This window comes from Megascapheus bottae, chromosome 6, assembly GCF_031878675.1.
Source record: "Megascapheus bottae isolate mThoBot1 chromosome 6, mThoBot2.hap1, whole genome shotgun sequence".
NCBI lineage: Eukaryota > Metazoa > Chordata > Mammalia > Rodentia > Geomyidae > Megascapheus > Megascapheus bottae.
In genome coordinates, this window is record NC_143514.1 from 51,950,215 (window position 1) to 51,973,512 (window position 23,298).

General features: G+C 39.7%; 1 protein-coding gene across 6 annotated transcripts in view; it reads right to left on the minus strand.

The window, feature by feature from the left end:
- Positions 1-23,298, minus strand: part of Elavl4 (ELAV like RNA binding protein 4) — an 88,451-nt gene that overhangs the window by 28,764 nt on the left and 36,389 nt on the right. For all 6 annotated transcript variants that reach the window (XM_090334877.1, XM_090334879.1, XM_090334876.1 and 3 more), the window contains one exon: positions 22,907-23,147. In XM_090334877.1, the coding sequence (XP_090191003.1) occupies positions 22,907-23,147 (241 nt within the window). The remainder of the gene's footprint in view (positions 1-22,906; positions 23,148-23,298) is intronic.

Below are 23,298 nucleotides of genomic sequence, written 5' to 3' on the forward strand. Positions count from 1 at the left end.
AATTATGTCAACAAGCAGCCTTATATATGACTTCTAGGAAACTGGTCAGATGGTCTATTTTTCTAGTTCAATTTAATGTCTAAAAATTAAAATAGAAAATACAAAGCTCTCCTTAACTGCAAACATTAGAGCTTACTCACACTGAAACAGTTCCTCTTTCACCATGGTGATGGAGCCACGCACAGGCACTGAACCAGGGCTTCATCTTCCTGATAGGGTCACCTCTATAAAATCTAAATTCAGTTTAGGAATCTAAAGTGAATATAGTGGGTATGATTTCTGTCTTTTCAGTTTTATCTGTTCTAGATTTTGCTTCTGAAGGAAGGAAAACACCTCCAGCTCAGCAGCTAGGAAAGCTCTGAAGATGAAATGAGGGAAAGGACTCCTGGCTCAGCTAGAGGTATCGTATCAACCCACCTGCCTGGATCAATCCCAAACCCACCATCACCTCAGCTCCTGACTATCATTAGCACTCCTGTGTTAGCATCACCTGCCCTAGGTTTAGAGAGAGTTCGTTTAGCATCAAGGTACACTTGGAAACACGGGAAGCCAGATGAATGTCATTTCAGAAAAGAAGGGAGAAAATGGAGGCTCTCCTGAGTTAAAAATAATGAACTGTAAACACTGAAACAGAATGCTGCACTCAACAAGGGAACAGAGATGGAAACACTTGCCCGTGAATTGGAAGATATGAGACTGACAGCACAATGGAACTACCTGTGGTTAGCCTAGTTCACAGGCAAGCTTTCTTCACATGCTTCTCACCATTACAGGATGAGTCCAGCTATATTGAATAAAAAAATACTCTATGGATCCAAGTATTTTCCTTTAAAATGCCCTAGAGAAGTTTAAGTCCCTAGGTCCAAACCCACGCTTCCTTTCTTTGAGGAACTGTTTTAGTAGTACGGGTGAGTAAAATGAGGGAGAATTTTATGTTTTAATTTTGGTAGTCATGTATTTGGGGTTGGATTTTGAATCAGCAGTTTTATATTTAAATGTACATGGAAACATGCAGATGAAATACATTCACAAAAGAATACTGACACTTTTTCCATGGGGACCAAGAGAGTCAGCAGACCCAGTAGGCCCAGGGGACCCAGTTTGGGGCTTGGGACAATCCAGAAATACATCATAGTCTCTTCTCCTTTTTAAAAAGTAGCTACATCCTTTCTCTTTACCAACAGGAGCATGGGCACATATAGAGATATAGCAACCAATTCTATGAACAGAAACTGAAAACAAACTTTATTTTTGTTCTGTTTATATGTTTGTTTTTGATGACAAGTTGAACAGATAAAAATGAAGTGATCAAAAGGGTGTCAATAGACTTGCCTCTCTTGAAGAGATATGACATTATAAAAAGAAGACTATTTCCTTCTTCTTAAGCTATAGTATGTGATTCCCACATGTGTTACGACTTTTCCAGCTGATTAGTAGCTAACAATATGTCTAGCTGGTTTGGGCTAGGGGTCCCCACTTACTAGACGCCATAGGAAATATATTCTTGGCAGTTTAGGACAGAAACTTAGAATTCAGAATGAGGTTTCCAAGAGAAGACTGCTATGCATAATGGCTACATTTTAAAGAATTTCAGTGTGTTTTGGATTAAATAGGTTCTTGTTTTGAACAAGCTGTTCTTAAACCTGAACCTGAATATTTTTTGTGTTTATAAAGCACAGGCATGTGCATGCACACAAAAACACACTGGGTGTCGTCCTAGTTTGATATGCTAATATCTCTCTTCTAGAATATCTAGGCTTGATGAGTCTACCATGAGAACTGGACCATTGTGCGCCTGCCAGAGACAATATGTAAACAGTGTGGCAGGGGTCAATAACTGTTTATCTAGCAAGCCACATTGCAGGGCCAGCTTGGTCATTGGGTCCTCTTTTGCTGATGCCCTGGTCTGAATATATTTTTTTCTCTAATCTCATACTGTTTGCTATAATCACTGTTACTCATTAAAAAAAGGTATTTTGAATACTTTGGGAGCTTTTTTGGATCAACTAAAGAAAGGTAAATTATCTTACATTGCTTGTTTTCTCCATTACTGTTATACTCGGTCCCTAAAAAGTATGCAGATCTCAGCTGATCACACCTCTGCATTTTCTGGGATTCTGAATAGAAGTAGATTGTTTTGTCTTTAGGGTTCTGGGGATTATTTTGGCCCTGGCATTCTTGTGGCCATCCAGGGAAGCAGAGAAGCTGGCTGGAAGGAGCCTCAGCATTTCTGCATGATCAACCTGCTCACTTTGCTCTTTTTCTCTTAAAAAAACTCATCTTTCTCCAGAAACTAACAGTTATTCCTCTCTTCTACAAAGCCCTGGAGAGGGCAGGCAGATGGGTAGTTGTTGCTGATGAAAACTTCTGAGTTGAGTAAGAATTTGGGTGGGGGTGTTAGAACCCTTAGCTCAGGCTGAATTCAGGCTGTTCTCAAAGCACATGATGGAAGTCCCCAGTCACCTTAAGATCACCTGTGTGGAGATAATTCACACGCTAGGCTAACCACAGCCAAATCAAAATCACAGAGCCTTCTTGCTGCCAGTCCTGAGATGCCCTTCCCTGCTTTCAGCTGCCTGAAATCTATCTGCACACCAAAAGCAGGCCAGAGAGAGCCATGGCTGTCAGTGCAATATACACATGCATATGTGCCTCAGAAACCATATTGGCTATATAACCTTGGTTAAGTCATTTAAGCTTCATCAGCCTGCTCCCTTATCTGGAAAACAGAGGTAATCCCTTAATCCTCATAATCAAAGGATCACTGTGAGGATTATAGTAACATGGGAGCTAATAGCAGCTATAATTTATTCTGTGCCACTTTGTGCCAGACACTGTGCTGAGTGGCTTAGCCATGTCACCTCATTTAATTCAGTCTGAAATAGGTGTCCACTGTGCAGAAATGGAAAGTGAGGTTCAAGCAAAGGTAACATAACCTGTCTATAGCAAACTGGCAAGGGCCAGGAGTTGAATGACACCAAATTTTGAGTGTCATCTAAGCAAATGCTCTTTCCTAACAGAGGTGGGCCTGGGTGCAAGTGTTTAGAAGTGTCTGGCATTCATCTTGCCATGGGAACTCTAAGATTGGAGTGTCTTGGGATTCTGGAGCCCCTCTGACTCTACCACTTCCTACCCCACTTTGGGAGTTTAACAGAGTTGATCAATTAGATTTTCATGAAAATCCAGTGTTTGAAAATTAGTTGTATTTTAGTACTTTGCAAAATTGCCTCACACTGCATGTAGATGAAAGTTAGTTCCTGTACCAGTTTCATGAATGTCACCTAGGGATGAGTGAGAAATTCATAGTCTCGGGTGCCATCTCAGAGCTGCTGAAGCTTTCCAACAAGATGCGCAGGCGAATCACCTGCATATTAAAGATGCTCTGGTGACATAAAGTGACGCGGATGTTGTCTGACCCTCAGTGTTTCTGCTTATTGCTGTATGATCTTTACTAAGTTAAATAACCTCCCTGTGCCTTGGCTTTGTGGAAAACAACACACTCAATGCAGCAATATCAGGGAAGGGAGGGCTCTGACTAGATGCTATTTCTTTTTGCTTAACATTTTGCCTTTCTATTTATTATCTTTCTGCTTTGGTATTCTCTATAAAATGGATGCTGCTGAGTGCTGGTCGTTCTTGTCTATAATCCTAGCTACTCAGAAGGCTGCGATCTGAGGACTGTGGTTTGAAGCCATCCCAAGCAGGAAAGTCCAAGAGACTCTTTATCTCCAACAAAATACCAGAAAAGCTGGGAGTAGAGGTATGGGTCAACTGGTAGAGCCCTAGCCTTGAGCAATAGCAGCTCAGGGGATTCAAGCTTCGGGCCTAATCGTGCACACACACACACACACACACACACACACACACACACACACACACACACAAGCATATTTTCTTCAAAAGGTTGTTAGGAGCTTTAAATGTGATAACATGGAAAATATCTGACAGGTGTTCAAGTGGGGTTGGTTTCTTTTCCTTCTCTCATCTCACATTAGATACCAGCTTACACTGTTGTCTTGGTGGTATAATGTCTCCCACAAAGCCCCAAACTCCTTGAAAGTAGAGAAAGATCCTGAGCAGTAAGCATCGCTGCGTGCTAGAAATTATGGACAGATCCCAAAATATTTCTGACTTCAGACTTAATATGTTAAAAAAAAAAGACAGGGCTAGGAGCTTACTATTAGCTAGCAAGAACAACATACAGAGATTTTTCTTTCAAGCTCTCTATAAGGACAGAAAGGTAGTAGAGACTGAGTCTGACTAACAACATAGGGAAAACTTCCAGAAGGAGGGGACAATTGAATTGAGCTTTTAAGAAGGTTCATGTCCATAATCCTAGTTACTCAAGAAGCTGAAATCTGAGAATCTTGGTTTGAAACAAGCCCAGGTGGGAAAGGCCATGAGACTCGTATCTGTAACAACATAACGAACAACAATAACAACAAACTGGGAATAGAATTGTGGCTCAAGTGGTAAAGTACTACTAGCCTTGAGCATCAAAAGCTCTGGGATAGCACCCAAGCCAAGTTCAAGCCTCAGAACTGGCACAAAAAAGATAAGGGATAGAGTTTTTTACAGAGTTCTTTTATCAAGGTAATGATATTTTAACTCGAGGGTTGAATCGAAGCAATATATTTATGCCACCGATTTTTGGAGTATTTTATTATTTGCCAGGCCTGGAAATGATTAAGAGAGCATACACACTTGGCTCAGTTATCACCATGTGCATTCTGATTGAACAAGACACACAAAAATAAAAATAACTTTGCCAGATAATGATGAGTTCTAAGAGGAAAATATAGTAGGGGGAGCAACTTGAAAGCAAGATGATGTCCATTTTAACTGTGTACCCCAGGATCTCAAAGAGTCATGACATTATTGGATATAACTAAGTATTTTTGAGTGAATAAATGTTTTACTATTTATTCCTATGTTTATATTTCCAGGTGTGCCACTCTCAATTGTCCCTACACCAAAACAGAAAGGGAGAGACTGGGAAGAATATCATTGAAAAAGGTGAAGGTGATAAGAGATATGAAATCAGATCCTACAAGATACATTCAAAAGATATATCATCATTTAGTTCAAAGAGAAAAATCCTTACAGGTATTCAAAGCTCATTCTAATAGTTGAAAAACAAACTGTCATGGAAATGCATGATATGCTTGTTCTATGGCATTCCAATGGAGAAAATAGGGATCAGTCAGAAGAAGAAAGTTAGAGGGCAATTTTTTACCTTAATAAAAACAAAGGACTTTCTAATACCATATCTGTAGTGAGAGTGAGATGCCCTGTGAGGTGCTAAGGGCTCTGCAACTAGAAATGTATAAAAGAAGCCAGACCTAAACTTTGTCAGGATGTGCTAGAGCCTTCTGCAAAATGACCCACAAGACCCTCTCTAATGTGAGGATTAAATGATATTAAGCTGTATTTATTTTAGACTTAATTTCCATAGATTGTTTAAAATCATTTGATTAAGAAAACAACATTTGGATACATATCCCAAGTAACCCATTCACATCTCCCAGCTTAGTGGCGTATGTCAAGCTCCATCTGATACACAATGGATGCCAGTCTTAGAAAAGACTTTAGGAGCGATCACTTTTGAATCCTTTCTGTGAAACTGAGGACCAAGGAAGAAACAGGCAATACATGGTCTACTCGGAAAAGTCAGATCCACAAATTCACAACAGTAGGATATGGTTTTTTGAATTAGGGTATGGAGAAAGAGAGAGGGCTTTTGGGGAGGATATGATCATTAGTGAAGAGGCAGCCAGGCAGTGGGCAGACAAGCGCTATAGGCAAAGGAGGTAGGGACAGCACGTACACCTATTATTTAGGGGAAGAAATGTCCCAACTTCCCAGGCATTGCCTCCATAGGGCACTGGTTATTGATACCTATCTGAACCCATCCTCAGCTGTATATAGATCTTCCTAGACCTCTGGCAAAGAGTCAGGAATGACTTAGGAATCTGAAATTATAAGTGTATCTGCTACCAAAGGCACTATTGAAGAAGAAAAAAATTAACAGAACTTAGCCTTCTTTATTCAGCATTTTCCTGAGTCAGGCTTTGGTTATTTCCCGAGGCAACATTCTGGCTTCCTAAGTGGATGCCATTTTTATTTACCCTGTGACATCAAGACAGAAACAAGCAAGGTGCGAGTCTCATAGTATGGCATTCAAAACCACTTTGATGAACTGATGATCTTTCTCCATGGACTGGAAAGTTCATTGAGGATAGGGATAGGAGCCTTACTAATCTGAGCACTTCAAATGGCTGACACAGAGTAGACTTAGTGGATCCACAAGTGAATCAGACAAGTAAATAGTAACAAAAATACTTTTATGAGTGCCAGTTATTCTACTAAGCACCTTCATTATGTCATCCCACCTATTCCCTAAAACAATTCTACAAGGCAGGTGTTCTCATTGCCATTTAAAATCCGGGAGTCTAATGCCCAGAATACTCGGCTCTCCAAACAAATCTATTTAACTTCAAAACACACACAGGATTTTAATGGATGTTTGAATGCAGAGAAAATATCAACCAGCAGCTCATATAGACGCATATACACCACCTTCACTTCTATGGTAAAACACACGGAAATTTAGAGGATAAATACACCCATTTTCCACATATCCCAAACAGAAATTTACATTATGCAATAAGAAAACCAACCAACTGATTGTCAAAAGAGATCTTTCTTTTTCTTTCCACTCTTTTTAGCTTGTCCTATAAAATGACTTGCTTCAAATGACAGGTCTTCAACTATAAATTTCAATAACAAACCTCAACAAATGAAAAACAGAACTATTCTGAGACCTAGTTTTCTTCTGTTGTTCAAGAGAGAATGAAAATTAATAAGATAAAAAGCCAGTATCAAGTATATTTGTTTTTTTTTAAGAAAATTGAAAGGGCAAAGTATTGTAAGTACTGTAACAGAGACAATAGGAGCCCTGGAAATGAAGATTTCACCTTCTGCATTCATCCCACAAAAAGGAAAAAGAAATGACCCTGGGGCAATGAAAAATTCTTAATAGAAGTGATATTAAATTAAATTATGTTCTGAATATTCTTACAAGACAGGAAAGAATAGTCACACATTTAAAAATATTTTTTAATGAGGACTGAAACAAAAAGAGGAGGGTTTTTGGCACACTCTCAGATAGTCATAAAAATGAACCAGAATTGTTAATTCTTGGCTGGCTTATTCTCATATGAAACAAAGGTCTGGAAATCAGACAGACAAGACTTTCCACCCAGAGTGGCTGCCAGCCACTAGGTGATTCCGGAAATGCTGCTCATGTTAAAGCCCAGGGTTTAGCAACAAAGGAAGAAGAGGTAGAAAAAGAAAAAAAAAAAAAAAAAAAAAAAAAAAAAAACAACCCTCCCAGGTTAATACTAATTGCATGCACTCTAATTAGCCTTTGGGCAACATGAGACTTCCTGTGGGCAAATAGTGTCTGGGGGAAAAAGAACTGCTGTATTTAATACCAAGGAAATGACTTCTAAAACTCCACCAGACAATGTCCTTCCAAGGACATGCTATCATGTTGGGATTTCATTTCAGAGAAGACTTGGCACAAAAACAATGCTTCTGAAGCATTAACTGAATGTCAATCTATTAAAACTGCCTTTAAGCCAGTCACTCACTGGTGGCTCAAACCTGTAACTCTAGCAACTCAGGAAGCTGAGACCTGTTCAAAGCCAGCTCATGCAGGAAAGTCCGTACTTTATACCGTCAATTAACCATCCAAAAGTCAGAAGTAGAGCTGTGGCTCAAGTGGTAGAGTCTAAAAGTTCAGGGACAGAGCCCCGTCTCTGAATTCAAGCCCCATGAATGGCTCCCAAAACAAGCAAAATGAAACAATAACAGGAACAACAACAAAACCCTGCCTTTGTTGAAGTTAAAGAAAACCCATGGCTTTTGCTGAAGGAGAGGAGGTAAGTAACTTGTTCAGACACAGATGAATCAGAATATCAAATGTTAGCTGGAGCAGCACTGTGAAAATCCCTGCCAGTGTATCCTCTCTCAAGTAAGGGCCTGGGGTTCTCTAGCCTTGGGCTCTACCCTGAGCAGCTGTGTGAATGTGGAGACCATCAAGTCCTTCCCACCAAGTTTGTGGACAGTAAGGGGTCACACACACGTGAGGCTCAGCCTTATGAAGCTCAATTTGTTTGGTTCCAACACATTTTAAAAGAAATTCCTTACATTCATGTAAAAGAAAAAAAATCTGAAGTATGCTTGTTTTTCAATCACCATTTAGCTTGCCAGTAGAAAGAGAAGTAAAAGAAATAGAAACCCACGAATGGAAGTCTGCTCACAGAAACAGGTGTAAAAGGTAGAATGTGAGGAGCAAAGAAACACCGGAGAAATGTCAGGGAAGGGTTATACCACGCAGCCTCATTCCACGGAGTCAGAAACCTGGTAAACATGTAGTGAGGGAGGGCCCAGGAATCAAAAACAGTGAACACTTTCTCTTCTCATGGCTCAGTGCTTCTAGGTAATGGAAAATGAAATGTCATCCCTACCATTAAGACACCTAATGGCCCATAGGTTGAATCATCCCCAGAATGTGCTCAGTAACTTTCCAAACAATGCCTTGTTTGCAAAGGGACTGTGCTAAGTGCTAGAGAGTAAGATCTATGCATCTCCATTTGCAGTGAGAGTCAGTGAGACTTTCCCAGCACACCAACACCAGCAGTAGAACACCCTAATTAATTCCTCATAATAGAAAGGAGAGTCAGGTAGGAACTATTCCATACTGTCGCCTTCTCTTCCATCCCCAAACATATCCCTCATGAAATTCTATTCTTTCCTGCCTTGGAAAATGTATTCTGCCATTCGTTTTTGTTGGTGTTCTTTGTTGGTACTGGGGTTTGAACTCCGGGCCCTGTACTTGCTAAGCATCTGCTCTACCACTTGAGCAACTCCCAGTATCTTTTGGTGTTGGTTATTTTCCAGAGAAGGTAGGGCTCTATACTTAGGTTGGCCTAGACTGAAATTCTCCAATTTGGCTTTGTCACTGAGATGGCAGGTGCACACCAATGTAACTAACATTTGGTCGAGATGGAGTCTTGCCAGTTTTTATATCTAGATAGGTCTCCAACCACGATCCCTCAATATCCCTTGTCTGTTAAGCAGCTAGGGTTATTTGAGCCACCATGCCTTGCCTTGCCATTCCATGTAAGCTTCATAATGTGTCAAAGCACAGACTCAGAGAAACAGTGATAACAAGAAATCTCTTCTGATTATTTCACTTCATTTTTGTCATAGAATCCTTTTTAAAAACAAGCTTTAGATTAAACATTTTTGGGGAGGACTTTTTGATGGGCTTCCAAAACACTATTCTTTGAAATAGGACTGGATACTAATACTAATTTCAGTGATGTGGGGGAATGTCTGGTTCCCAGAGCTGAGCCACAGTTCATGAGGTGACACAGGGGCCAGTAGAAAACGAGACCACCTAACACATACTTCACAGTAATTTTTTGCACTATAACAGTCTCTGATTCCATTTCTCAGAAGACACCCAATAGTCCTGCTTCTGAGATAATTGTAGGCATAAGACATAATAGGACAGAGACTCTCGGCAGGGATGAGAGTCAGACATCTGAAGGTAGGTTTTCATGCTTGTACAAGTTTACCAACTCACTAAAATGTCAGTAGTAGGCATGTATGTGCACAGGAAGTTTTACTAGGGGAACCAAAGACCCAAGGAGAAAAACCCAAACATCACTTACTGTGGCTGCATAAACGATAGGAGCACATTTTTGTAGCAACATATATAGGCACACTTGTGTATAATATTCATATTAACATATGACCACAGGAGCTAGGTAGTATAGTGCTGAAGACAAAACTAAAGCTTTGAAGTCAACAAGCATGGCTTTAACTTGGCTGTACTACTTAGAAGCTATGTGACCTTCAACAAGTTAATCTACCTAAACAAATATCCACACTGGCACAATAGGGCTAATACTATTTAGATTTCATGGAATTGCTATAAGAATTATGTTACTTCTTGGCACTGGCGGCTCACACCTGTAATCCTAGCTACTCAGGAAGTGGAGATCTAAGGATTATAGTTGGAAGCTAACCCAAATAGAAAAGACCATGAGACTCTTATCTCCAATTAGCCACTAAAAAGGCCAGAAGTAGAGCTGTGGCTCAAGTGGTAGAGTACTAGCCTTGAGCAGAACACCTCAAGCATCCAGGCTGAGTTCAATCCTAAGGATTGGCACAAAAAAGAAAAAAAAAGAAAAAGGAATTTATCACTATATGCCAGATGAATTTCTGTATACTTTACATATATTAATACTCAGAATAATCCTACCCAGATTCGTATTTTATGAGTGAGGAAACTGAGGCCCAGAGGGAGTGAGAATTTACCTGTTAAAGAGTAAACAGTAAATCTGGGTATAGATGTAGGCAGACTAGCTTTTAATCACTAGGGTATTCTACCTTGCACAATAAACCCATGATATTCCTCTGGAAGACACACATACACACACACAAATGCACAGACATACCACACCCCCTCTTTCTCTTGGGCTTTAGAATCTACTGTTTTTGTTATTAGTTTATTGCACGGTACAGTTCAAGTGGGCAGCACACGGAAATCAGCTTCACAAACACATGGATCTTATGTGGCTGTTAAGAAACAGAAGAACAAATTCAACTCTGAAAAATGCTAGTTCGCTCTGAATGATGACTCACAACTGCTATTTTCACAAACAGCCTGCTAATTAAACTTTCTTATGAACTCTGCTAACCAATTTTTCCAATGCATGGAGGAAAAATTATTCATTATAGACCGGAATCCAAAATCTAATATTAACAGCACAAGTAGGATCTGTGGCATTGTAATTTGATCAGTTGAAGCATTAATAACAGTTAGATACTGATGTCTGAGAGAGTTAATCAGCTTTTGCCGAGATGTATGTAGATAACTGAACAAAACATCTGGAAGGAAGACTAGAAAGCAAAGCCAGCTTATCTCAGGGAGTTGACTATTTGCCTTCTCCCTCACAAATCCCCAGCTTACAATGTCCTGTCCTCTGAGTGACTCTAGTAAGGCCCTGAATTGAAGTGTCACTTTAACAACTTGCCACCACATTAGCAACTCCTCTGATGTGACACTACTCAGTAAATTGGGAGAAGCCAGTACATTAGATGGACAACAGTCTGTGAGGCCCAGAAAGGTCTGATCTGCCACCAAGTCCGGTAGCTAGAATTTGAGTAAGAATCTGTTCTATTCTATCCTTCATTTTTTCTTTTTCCTTTTCTCTTCTTTTCTTTTTTTCCTTCTCCTTCCCTCTCTCCCTCCCTTCCTCCCTCTCTCTCTCTTTCTTTCTGCCAGTCCTGGGGCTTGAACTTGGGGCCTGAGCATTGTCTCTGAGCTTTTTGCTCAAGGTTAGCACTCTACCACTTGAGCCACTGTGCCATTCCCATCTTTTTTGTTTATGTGGTGCTGAGGAATCAAACTCAGAGCTTCATGAATGTTAGACAAGTACTCTACCACTAAGCCACATTCCCCACCCCATTTTTTCATGTCATCAGTAATAAAAGTAGCCTAATTCTTAAAACAATGTGGGAAATTATCCTGATGTTTTCAAATATCAAATTAAAAGCTTTCACTTATAGTCTTCCAGAAACACCCAAACTGGGTACCTCATTTGTGTCATCAAATTTGAACTTAAAACTACCATATGAAATAGTAAAGGAATATTAGAAACGGATTCATGGGGAACAAAGCCTTATGGATGACTTATAGAAGTGTTAGTCATCTGTTAAGTGGAGCAGGGAGAGGCAGTCCATTGAAGTAGATCTCTGGTTGGATCAATGCACTATGTTGGGTATTTCTGAACAGAAAGTATTTGGGGTATGAATATGCTTGGGGAGTATGGCACTTGGGGAGTTCTTTCTCCCTTTGTAGTTAAGGGGTAGACTCTTCTCGCTGGTAGGGAACACTGGGAATTACAAAGATGGCTGAGAATTAGTTCTAGTTTCTATGGTCAGAACCAGGAAACAAGAGGTTTCCATTTGTTGTCTAGTTCAGGGCTTTGGGCCAGAATTCACTTTAAGAACCAGCACGAGAAAGATGGGAGCTTAAGACTGAATGAAGTTCCTGTGTGCCCTCTCTTAGGGTCTGAAAGAGGAGGAGAGATTTAAGTCAGTAAGTTATCATTTCAGGGTACCAGGCAGGGAGCATCTGCTTCCGAATTCTTCTGGCACACTGTTATCATAGGCTGATGAAAACCGGGGTGCCACTCAGGTAGCTTATCTCCGGGTTACTTTCTGCTCTGGCCATAAAAACTAAGGCAAGCAACTCAAAACATTTCTAGGTAAGGAAGAGGAGGAAATTTTCCTGTATCTAGAGAATCAGTTCTGATGAAGATGGGCTGGGCTTCTGGTTTCCACTTGAGAAAGGAATGAAGGTGTTGCAGTTAGTTTTTCTTTTATGTAAAGAAAACTCAGGCTAGCTGATCTGCTACTTCTCAGATTGGTTGCAGTTTACCATCTAATGGCTTCCTTTTGCCATTCTACATACATTTCTCTCCCCTTATTATTACTTTTTATTTATTTATTTATTTTTTGCCAGTCTTGGGCTTGAGCTCAGGTCCTGAGCACTGTCCTTGGACTTTCTCAAGGCTAGAGCTATACCACTTGAGCCTCAGGACCACTTTCGGCTTTTTTTTAATGTATGTGGTACAGAGGAATTGAACCTGGTGTCTTTGTGCATGCTAGGCAAGCACTCTATCACTAGGCTAAACTCCTGGCCCCACCTCATTATTTTTTTAAAGCCTATGAGCTATTTTAAATTTGGCTCTTTTTCATATTATTTTATAAGCCAACTCAAATCTCTTTTGGATCATAGTGACATATAAGTAACTAAGAAAGTGGAAAAGCAACACTGGAAATAAGCAAAAAAAGAGGAAGGAAAAAAGGAAGAACAAGGAAAATGTGAAGTAACTGGTTCTTGATCTAAGTCTCCTCTGGGCTGCGCTGACCTCACCAGTAAAGTGAGTACAACTACTACCTATATTGGGAATCTCATTAGTTTTAAGGGATTACTGAATAGAGAAGCCGCTGAAGAGTAATACTAAGGATAAATAACTGGTATTTCTAAGTGTACATTTCATGCAATAGGATGATTTGATTCAAGATGTCTGTGATGAGCAATTTTACTAGCAGCAAAAGGATTTATAGGTAATTCTCTAGTTGCATCCACTTTGTGTTAATGGTTGATATTCAACTATAAAGCAAGAGCAAAATAGAAAGTCAAACTTACAAATCAGCATGAAATTGAAGGAAAAAAGGAATCACTGACAGCAAACACATGTATGACCTCAGTAAGAGAGTGATGCTCGGAGGTCATGATCACAGAGGTCATGGAAAGGCTGGTAAAGTGTCAGCCTTCTATTCTGCATATGATTAAACTAGAGAGAATATATGCTTTAACATCTCACAAACTTGAGTTCATATATCAGCTCCAGTATTTATTAACAGTGACTTGGATAAATAATTTCTCTCTCTGGGTTACAATTCATCGACACAAAGAAGTTATAAATACCTACTCCACATAGTACTACTGGATTTTCTGTTCCCTCTTTCGTATAAAATCTGTATTAGTCAGCTTGTGCTGCACATAACAAAATACTCTGGGCTGGACAGCTTCGAAAGAAGAAATTTATTTTCTCAGCTCTGGAGGCTGCAATCCAAGATCAGGGTGCTAATATGGCTGGGTTCTGGTAAGGTCTCTTTTTATATAGACATCTACATCTTGTAGATGTCTATCTTCTTATTTGGTGTGTATATGGATGGCATGCCACTCTTCTTACAAGGACATGAATTTTATTAGAGTCCATCCTTATGATCTCATTTAACCTTAATTCTTTTTGTAATCCAAGCATTTCCTTTGGGGCTTAAAATTTCAACATATAACATTTGTGGAATGGCATAAATATTTATCCCTTAACAAGTCTATTTTTTGTCAGTCATGGCACTTGAACTCTGGGCCTGGGCATTGTCCCTGAGTTCTTCAGTTCAAGGCTACCACCCTACCCCTTGAGCCATAGCACCACTTCCGGTTTTCTGGTGGTTAGTTGGTGATAAGAGCCTCATAGACTTTAGTGCTCGGGCTGGCTTTGAACCATGATCCTCAGATTTCAGCCTCCTGAGTAGCTAGGATTTCAGGTGTGAGCCACCCCACCTGGCTTCCCTTAAAGCTTGGCTCCTTAACTACATTAGTTTCCTATAATCTAATTTCTGCCAAGTTCAAGGCTCACTCTTCTTTGACACTTGAGCTGAGAGCCCCATCCATTGTCCATCTTTTTCTCCTTTTGACCCTCATAAGTGGTGTCTTCACTTTTATTCAGAGGAGGCAGAGTGGCAAGGTAACAGAAAGATTACAAACTTTGCAACGAGGCAGGTCTAGCCCCTCTCATCTGCTCACTAATTCTGGGACCAATTTCCTCAGCTGAAAAATGGGGGTAATAACCCCTGATCATGCAAAATATGAAGTTTCAATGAATTCTTTGTAACATCTCAAGCTCTGTGGTTTCAAGTCATTTGTATTCCATCAAATCTCCCGTTTCCCTAGGATTCTTTCTGTGTTATCTTTTCAACGACATCAATAGCCAGAGCCATGGCTGAGAGTTGTGGGTTGCACACATTATCCTAGCCTCCACGGAGCATGAGGCAAAAGGATTATGAATTCAAGGACAGTCTGGGCTACACAGTGAGTTCAAAGCCAACCTCAGTCACATAGTAAGACCTTGCCTCCAAAATAATCAGAAACAAAAATAGCCAGACTGAGCTGAATAAGTTTGAGTCTTGGTGAGAAACAGACAAAATAGCCAAGATGAATGTGTAATGATACATATGCCTCTTGTCCTTTCAGATAGAGGTTCTAAAATTTGATCTATCTTTCCCCTCTCATTGCCCCTGTAGTTAGATGTGACCACAAATGGTGTCTTATTCATTTTGGCTTCTTTGAAGACTCTGACACAGAGTTTAAGAGAGAATGGAAAGGAAATAGCATTCATTTGGTCTGAGAGAGTAGACACCAATAAACACTGTTGGTTGATTGAAAATGTTTTTACAAATATAAAAACTTTATACAAATATATGGTTTCTATCTGAATTTTATCCTTTCTCCAAACTAGAAATATCTTTTCCCATCAAAGCTCAATTTTGGTACTGTAGAGAAAACGAAAAGGCAACTTAAATAGGAGGAATAAAGACAGATACAGAGTTCATAGGCGAGAGCTGTAAGGGAGAGGCAGAAAGGGGGAGACAAAGGGCAGATTGAACACACCACTACCACACCTCACAGAAGACAAGAAAAAAGATAAATTTCCCACTAACATATTGCAGAAAGCACTTTCCTTCTACCCCGAAGCTGATGAATTATATTTTTAGACAATGTGTGGAAATTTCAGTTTTACATTACCTTTTGCTACTCAATCAACTAGGCCACTGTAAAGAGAAGGAGGAGTAAGTGCGTGCGTGCGTGCGTGCGTGTGTGTGTGTGTGTGTGTGTGTGTGTGTGTGTGTTGTTGGGGAAAGGAGAGGAGGCTGAGTGAATAGGGAATTGGTCTTATGAACCAGTCAGCTAAGGCACAGAAATAGAAAGTCCTTAAAATATCCAAGGCCGATTCACATCCTAGGTAAAAAGCCTTTTGAGACATCTCTCCTGGGATGTGAGAATACTTTCCTATGGTTCTCCAAGTTGGAAGTGGGTCAGAACTGTCAGCTTTGGAAGAGAAGATGAAGAGGAGATAGCTAGGAGGCTAAGTGAGACCATACGTGGTCTATAATACCGACTATTGCCATCTTGGGAAACAAAACAAAACAAAACAAAATGATGTGGAAAGCTGCATAAAGTACCTGCACAAACCCTAAATCCCCCAGAGCCACTCAACTGCCAAGTCCTAATTAGAACGGATGGTAGGGCTCTGATTGCCCTTGATGGGTATGTAAAAGGGACAATGATTACATGCTTTACTGTCTGCACCTAATGTTCTGCTACTCTTCAAGTGAGGATGCAAGGGGTATACCCTTAACAAGGCCCACCCCTATTGCACTATTTTATAACCCTGCCAAATTTTTCCACACCTAAATTTTTTTCAATTCATACAACAATTCCAACTCTCTTCCTAAGTCAACAAATCAGAACTCACTTATTTATTTTTTGTGGATTATGTATAAGACATGTAAAGGAAGGTGATTAAAAAAAGGTGACAGATGTAAATCTGTCTGATTTTCCTCCAAATTCAGGAGACATATCACATTGCACCAAGTACATTTCTCAAATCTGAGCAAAATCTGTTGATAAATGCTATTATTTCCTCTATTCTTCCTGTCACTAACAAATGGCCCTCTGATGTGAATGGAAGAAGTTTATTGGGCTCGTCTATATCTTGGGATTACTCCTGGAAATGTCTAATTGAGGCTAGGTTTTAACTATGCTTTGACTCTTGCTTCCATTTCAATGTAGTGCTTGTAAAACAAAGAAAAGTTGAATACAGTGAAGGGTATTTCAAGAGAGGAGAAAAATCAGTTTTCCTGGCTAAGTAAGTAGAAACCTGTTTAATTAAAAAATTAATATTTTGAGCTCAGAGTGTTCTATTTTCCCAACAAAAAAAATTCTCTGAGTTCTAACGATGCTTCCTTTTGCACTGCAGATTTTCATTACCTAGGAATACATTATGTATTGGTTTGTAAAGGGAAGTCAGCTTACTATTTTAAAAGAAACTGCCAGATATAAAGTATACAATGAGAAACTCTCAAATTAGTAAGGTATTTCTAGGTTCAAGTCCTGGCTCCCATACCTGGAAGCTACATTACCTTGTCAAAGTTAATCACTACTATATTCAAATTTACTGATACTGGTAAACTCATGGCTGACTTCACTATTCAAGGATAAATTCAAAACATTTTCATATTTTAGGATTTATTTATTTACTTGTGCCTGTGCTGGGGCTTTAATTGAGACTCTTATGTTCTTGTTTAGCTTTTTTCTTTTTTCTTTTTTTCTCTCAAGGTTGGTACTCTACCAGCTGACACTCTATTGAGCCACAGCTCCAGTGACTATGGGTTAATTGCAGACAAGAGTGTCTCACATTTGTCTGTGTGGTCTGGCTTCAACTAAGATCCTCAGATTTCAGCCTCCTGAACAACTCTGGATTCCAAGTCTGAGCCACCCTGGCTGAGCTATGTTAGAATTTTTCATTGCCATTTATTGTTTTTTAATTATTTTTATTGTAATAGAAGGGTTACATTATATTCACCAGATAGAAGGTGCATTCCTTAACCATCATTGCTACCCCTTCTCATGTTTTTGTCCCCATTTCCCTCCCTTCCCCCTTTCCCCTGCCATTTATTGTTACCTCAGAAGTACAACTACATTCTCACTGTGTTCCTATAAGTGCAGTTTCCTAAAAGCATGAGAGGTAAATAAATCCACCTCGATCCTCACATTCCTCTCCTCCCTCCCAGCACACTGTATTCTCTCCACAGGCTTCCTGGTGTGGAAGCTGTTACAGACACCCCCCTCAGTGCCCTCGCCAAATCCCACCTCTCACCTACTGAGAGAGGTTTGGGATGATTAGCACTTTGACAAACCTGAGAAAGAACAGCAGTTACCTCATGTCACCACATCAAAACTGAGCTGGTTTCTTTTAATATTAAAGATGTAGCTTCTGATACAAAGATGTTAATAAAAGTATTCACCCTGATACCCAAAATAGTTAAGAGAGTTGTGTGTGTGTGTGTGTGTGTGTGTGTGTGTGTGTGTCTGTGTCTGTGTGTGTGTGTGTATTTGTGTGCTTTTCTCCCCTTGCTCAGCTTTTTCCACTGAAAGATGATATTAAGCTCAAAATGTGTTAGGGAAAAGGAAATGAAGGGATGAATTAGAGATGGGGTTTAGAAAATGTCTTTGTCCACTGGGTTGTAACTCCAACCAACATTTTTTGGCATACTTAATTCATCTGCCATGGCTGCTTCTGACAAGGCAAAAATTCTAGCTCTGATTCCTTTGTCCAAAGTACTGAGTAACAGAAACTGCTTTGGTTCTCAAGTTGCACTTTTAACTTCTTTGCCTTTCTTTCCCTTATTTAAATCTGAAGCCCATCGTTGCAATCTTTTTTCGGTAGCTCCCCACTAACGCAGGTCCTTTCTCTTCCCTTGCACTTATGCTCTATCTGTGTACCACTCTCTTGATTATATACAGTTTTGTAACTGATTCTGTTCAGTTTGGACTCATCTGTCCTCAAACCTTGCTTCAGATTTCTTACTTGCCCAAAATGGACAAAAAAATCATTCTTAAAAAATGACCCAGTATGAATAGGTGAAGCATAGTATTAAGTTAAAATGGAGTTTTTAAAAAAATCACTGTGATTCCAATAATCACATGGTATGTAAAGGCAGATAAAAACTGTTTATTGCCGTATATTGAGTTCATCATTTCTAGGGATTCTGTTTTGTTGTTTCTGACATTTCTCCATTCCTTTTGTAGGTAGGGTTGCCACAGGTACATATTTATAAAAATTGAAGATAGCCAGGTGTCACTGGCTTAAGTCTGTAATCCTATTTAGGAGTCTGAGACATGAGGATCAGAGATTCTTATCTTTTTTTTTTTTCATCAAAAAACTGAAAGTAGTGATGTGGCTCAAGTGGTAGAACATCAGCTCTGAGCACAAAAAATCAGGGAGAAATTCAGGTCCTTAACTCAAACTCCAGAACCTGCACACATGCCTACAATGTAGCATTCCAGCTCAGCTGACTTTAATACCAGCTGAACCACCTAAACCCTGTTCTGCCCTAGCCATGTTTCTTTCTCTTACAACTCAAGTTAATCAGAAATTCGAATTCAGTAGGCAATCTAAATGCTTACAAAGCAAAAGTAAGAAAGGCATCAAAACAAACAAATAAAACAGAAACAAAAATCAATTTTCTAAAGTCTCTGGGAGAAACTTGTCATTTCTACTTAGGGCTTGCTGTTCCTTGCCTGACTTTTTAGGTGGCACAAATCCTGTGGGCCACATGCCACTTTTCTTTCTCACCAGTTGGCAGAAGCTACAGGTAGATACAGGAGAAAAACCAAAGGACCAAAGGACTTGGCTTGCATTGCCATCACGTGCCCACAATGAGACATGCAGCTTAGGATGTGTGCATTCTCTCCTGGGTACTCAGATTACCCTGATAAGTGTCCTTTCCTAACTGAAAAATGAAAAGAGAATGTCTCTGCAAAGACATTATTTAATAAGTAGCACAGGTGTCCAAAAGCACTGTACAAGAATCTTAAGCCTGACATTTTCAGTAAATTTGTCTCTACCTCGAAGGAGGATGCAGGTTATGTCCCAGTGGATGACAAATATTGTTAGCTTTGCTTCCTTTCATACACAGGAGTCTTGTTTAAAACCACGAGCATTCCGAAGACTGGGAGGGCGGCCAGCAACCTCTACTCAAAGGAGCATGTTTCTGCTGTGGGTTATGAGGATGGGGTTGAGCAGCGCTTTTCACCGTGTGCGTGCTTCCGAATAAAATCATGCTCTTGGAAACTAGGGTGACTCGCAGAGCTCCACCACCTGCTTGGGGACGCTGTCTAGCCTTGTTTAGCTTCAGTTTCCTCATCTAAGAAAATGGAGTCTGGTCTCCATCACAAATGGAATAAGATGTGTCTAGTGCTCACAGAATAAATACTTGCCAAATAGTGGTAATTATGTCTCAGTACCATAGCACTTAAATCTATGCCCAGATGTCTTTTTTTGTGTTCTCCAACTGAGACTTCATCAGCAACCCACAAACCAGGGGTGAGTAAAGCTTTCTGGTAATGCTATTAACACAGTGTCTTCCTCTCAAGGGATCTGAACTTTACAGAAGCCAGGCCCCCCCTCCCTTTTTTTTAAGAATTTATTAATGTTGATTTTTACATCATATTTTAAATGACAAGTTTAACAAACAAGTGTTCAAGGAGGGAATCTCTATTTACAATCACTGGGACTTAGTATTTAGAACTTAATCAAAATTAGGCTAAGGGTTTGTATGTCATAGAAACATATTAATTTAAAAAATAAAACATTATGTCTACAGAGTCATAGGTTTTTATGTCTATATATTTATGTTTAAATTTCCATTACCATGTCCATAGTTTTGGGTATGCAGTTATTGAGTCCTCGCTCTTGTACTCTTTGGATTTAATAGCCACATATTAGGGATACCATGCGCCTTTTGTTCCTTAGGTCTTGACTTGTCTCACTCAACATGATTCATGTTCATCCATTTCCCTGCAAATGCCATTAGAAGCCAGGCCTTTTAAAGGAACCTATTATACTCTTAGGGAGTGGCTGGGGGTTGGTAAATCTTAATCTTGAATTCTTATCTCTTTGTCACTCCCCCTACCCCCAATCCTCCTACTGGATATTTAGAACTCCTTGTAAACTTCACAGGATCGGGATGCATTGAGATCTGTAGGAGGTGTTGGAGGAAAAGGGGGGAATGGGATGTTAAAAATCAGGGCAACAAAAATACCTATGATGTCATTTACCCTGACTTCTGAACCACCAGCTAGCTACAGCCTTTCCACTTGTCTGGTGTGATACCTCACCTCTCCCAGCCTGTGTTATAATTTAACCCCCAAAGCAGGCCTCAGAGGGTCTTCTGTGAGTGCTATCCCTGCTTCTTCCCACCTCCCCACAGCACTGTCTCTCCCTCCCCTGACTTTTAGCACAGCCAATTAAACCTGAACAACGGGTAGATGGAGGAAATATGCTGTATCTATGGAATGGTACAGCAGGGACCAGTTTCACTGTTAATTTAAAATGCAAGAATTAATTAGGTACTGTAAATGAAGAATTTAATAAGCACTCTTTACAACCACAAGTTCTACTTTTATTAAACACTGCTACCAAATGAGGGCAAATATCTCTGGTCTCTCTCTATTTCCCTGGCTCACTCCCATAAGTTCTCTACAAATAAAAAATTGTCTGGATTTTAAAAATTGCATAATTATAAATTTATTCTTGAATTGTATTTCTGCTTTTACCTCCTAAGCTTCTTCTTTAAGCTCAGATGCTACTGTATTATCTCGGCTTGTGCTGGAGAGGGTGCTAAACAAACCAAAGTCGACAATTTTGGTTTTTGTATACCAAATTAAAGGCTGTCTTTGAAGCTGTCACTCCAATTCAAATCTACTCGGTGAACTACCAAATTAGCATTCTTTCAGTAAAGGAATCTGCTTGTTTAAGTGTGTGTCTTTAGAAAATAAGGAACAACACCATGAATCAGTATTTCTCAAAAAAATCTCACTACCATTCTCAAGAAGCCCCTCTGAAAAGGTGATTATTAATATCCACTAATAGCTGGCAGAATCCCTACTTAAACCAAAAGTACATTTTTATATAGGAATGGGAGGGAGAATCATATGGTTAACTACTTGTCTTAATTTGGTTTGAGTGATCATTCTATTACATGAAGATTATTCAGAAATTGGAACGTCAGCTTTCTTAAAGCATAGGCAATTTTGGTAAAGGATAGATGACCCAGTGGGCTGGGATGAAATCATTAAAGCCTGACCACTGTTTGGAGACCCTGATAGAATTTTTCTGTCCTGGTTGCTCTTCTGGAAGCATAGTATCTGTGTCTACAAAAACAACATCCTGCACTTACTGAAAGACGGCTATTGGGCTAGGTGCTATAAAATTAGCCTCTCATTTCATGGTTACAACACGTCCTTTGAGATAAGAAATATTTCCCAATTTTAAAAATTGGGAATTGTGTTTGGAGAGTTATGGGACTTGTATTGCAGGGAGTACCACTGGATTCCAGTTTTGTGGTTTAACTTGTAAGGAGTACACATTTATAGAGGAAGTACTAGAGTTGGAGAACATACATATATATATATATATATACATATGTGTCTATATACACACATATGTATGTAGGTTCACACATAGACTATAGTCTCTGATTTAAAAGTCAGGATGATGCATCTTATTTTAATCAAAGCCCATCCCTCTTTACTTCTACAGGCAGAGGTCGTATCAATTAAACAGTGCAGGGAAAGCAAAGCAAAACTTAGCATTCACAACGGAATTCAGAGTTGAGTGAATGATTTCGGGAGTAGAATACCAGAAAGTAACAGCTTCATCATTGTCATTAGGTAGCAAAATAGCTTCCTGAAAGCATACTCCCGGCCAAAAAAAGATCACAGGGAAATTTCTCCCTAAAAGATTATATTATCACTCTCTGGTAAACGTTAGGTCTTCAATGAACAGTTGTCAACAGGAACATACTTTAAAGTAAAAAGTCCTTGAATTTTTAGTGTTTTCAAAACAAAGTATTTCCCTCTTACTGGAGAGGAGCTATATTCTGGAATTATATGCTAACTTTAGGGCTTGGGTCTCTCCAGGGATAAGGAGCAATTGTGTTACTCTTTTAGAAGTTCCTTGGGCTCCCTTAAAAACACATGATGTATAGTAGAACACTGGCCACCAGAAACCAAATATTTGAGGTGAGGGTAAATGAATAAAACTAGCACGGATTACAGGGAAAGTTAAAGGCAGAACTGGGAACTCACAAGCAAAGAGTAAGGTGGCTGACTCAAAATCAGAGGGGATAGAAGCCAGGGACAACTGCTCGTGAAAGTGAAGGAGCTCCAAAAGCTTCACGAGCTTCGGTGTCCTTCTTTCCAATCTGGAATGGCTTCACGTGGTACATGCATGTGCAGGTGTCTGTGAGTTCTCACCTTTGTGTGTATCCATGCCATCTGCCCATGCAGGATGTATGATGCAGATATTCAGGGACGCCACCCTACAAGGGCATTTCATAACGAACTTCACACATCTGATGATGTTATCTGTGGATCCCCAGCCTGGAATACTGAAGAAGAACATACCTGTAATTTTGTCTCTCACGAGCTTGCAGGATTCGATTTCACCAATGCTCCCAAAGAGACTCCTGAATTCCTCTTGGGTCATATTCTGGGGTAAATAGTTGACAATGAGGTTGGTTTTGCTGTCGTCTGTAGCTGCCCCGGTCTGCATGGGAGAAGGACAGTTTCTGTTGTTGCTAGAGGGTCCATTGCTTGTATTGGATGTCGGGCCATTTGACACCTGAGGCTCCATGGTGCTAATTATCTAAATAAAAATAAAAATAATAAACAAGAAGCCTTTTTTGAAATCTCAAAGAAACCATCACAATCTCTTTAAGATTTGTATTTTCTTGTTTTGAAAAGAAAGAGAACTAGATGAAGCTAAAAAGATTGGATTGTGAACACAGCCAATTTAG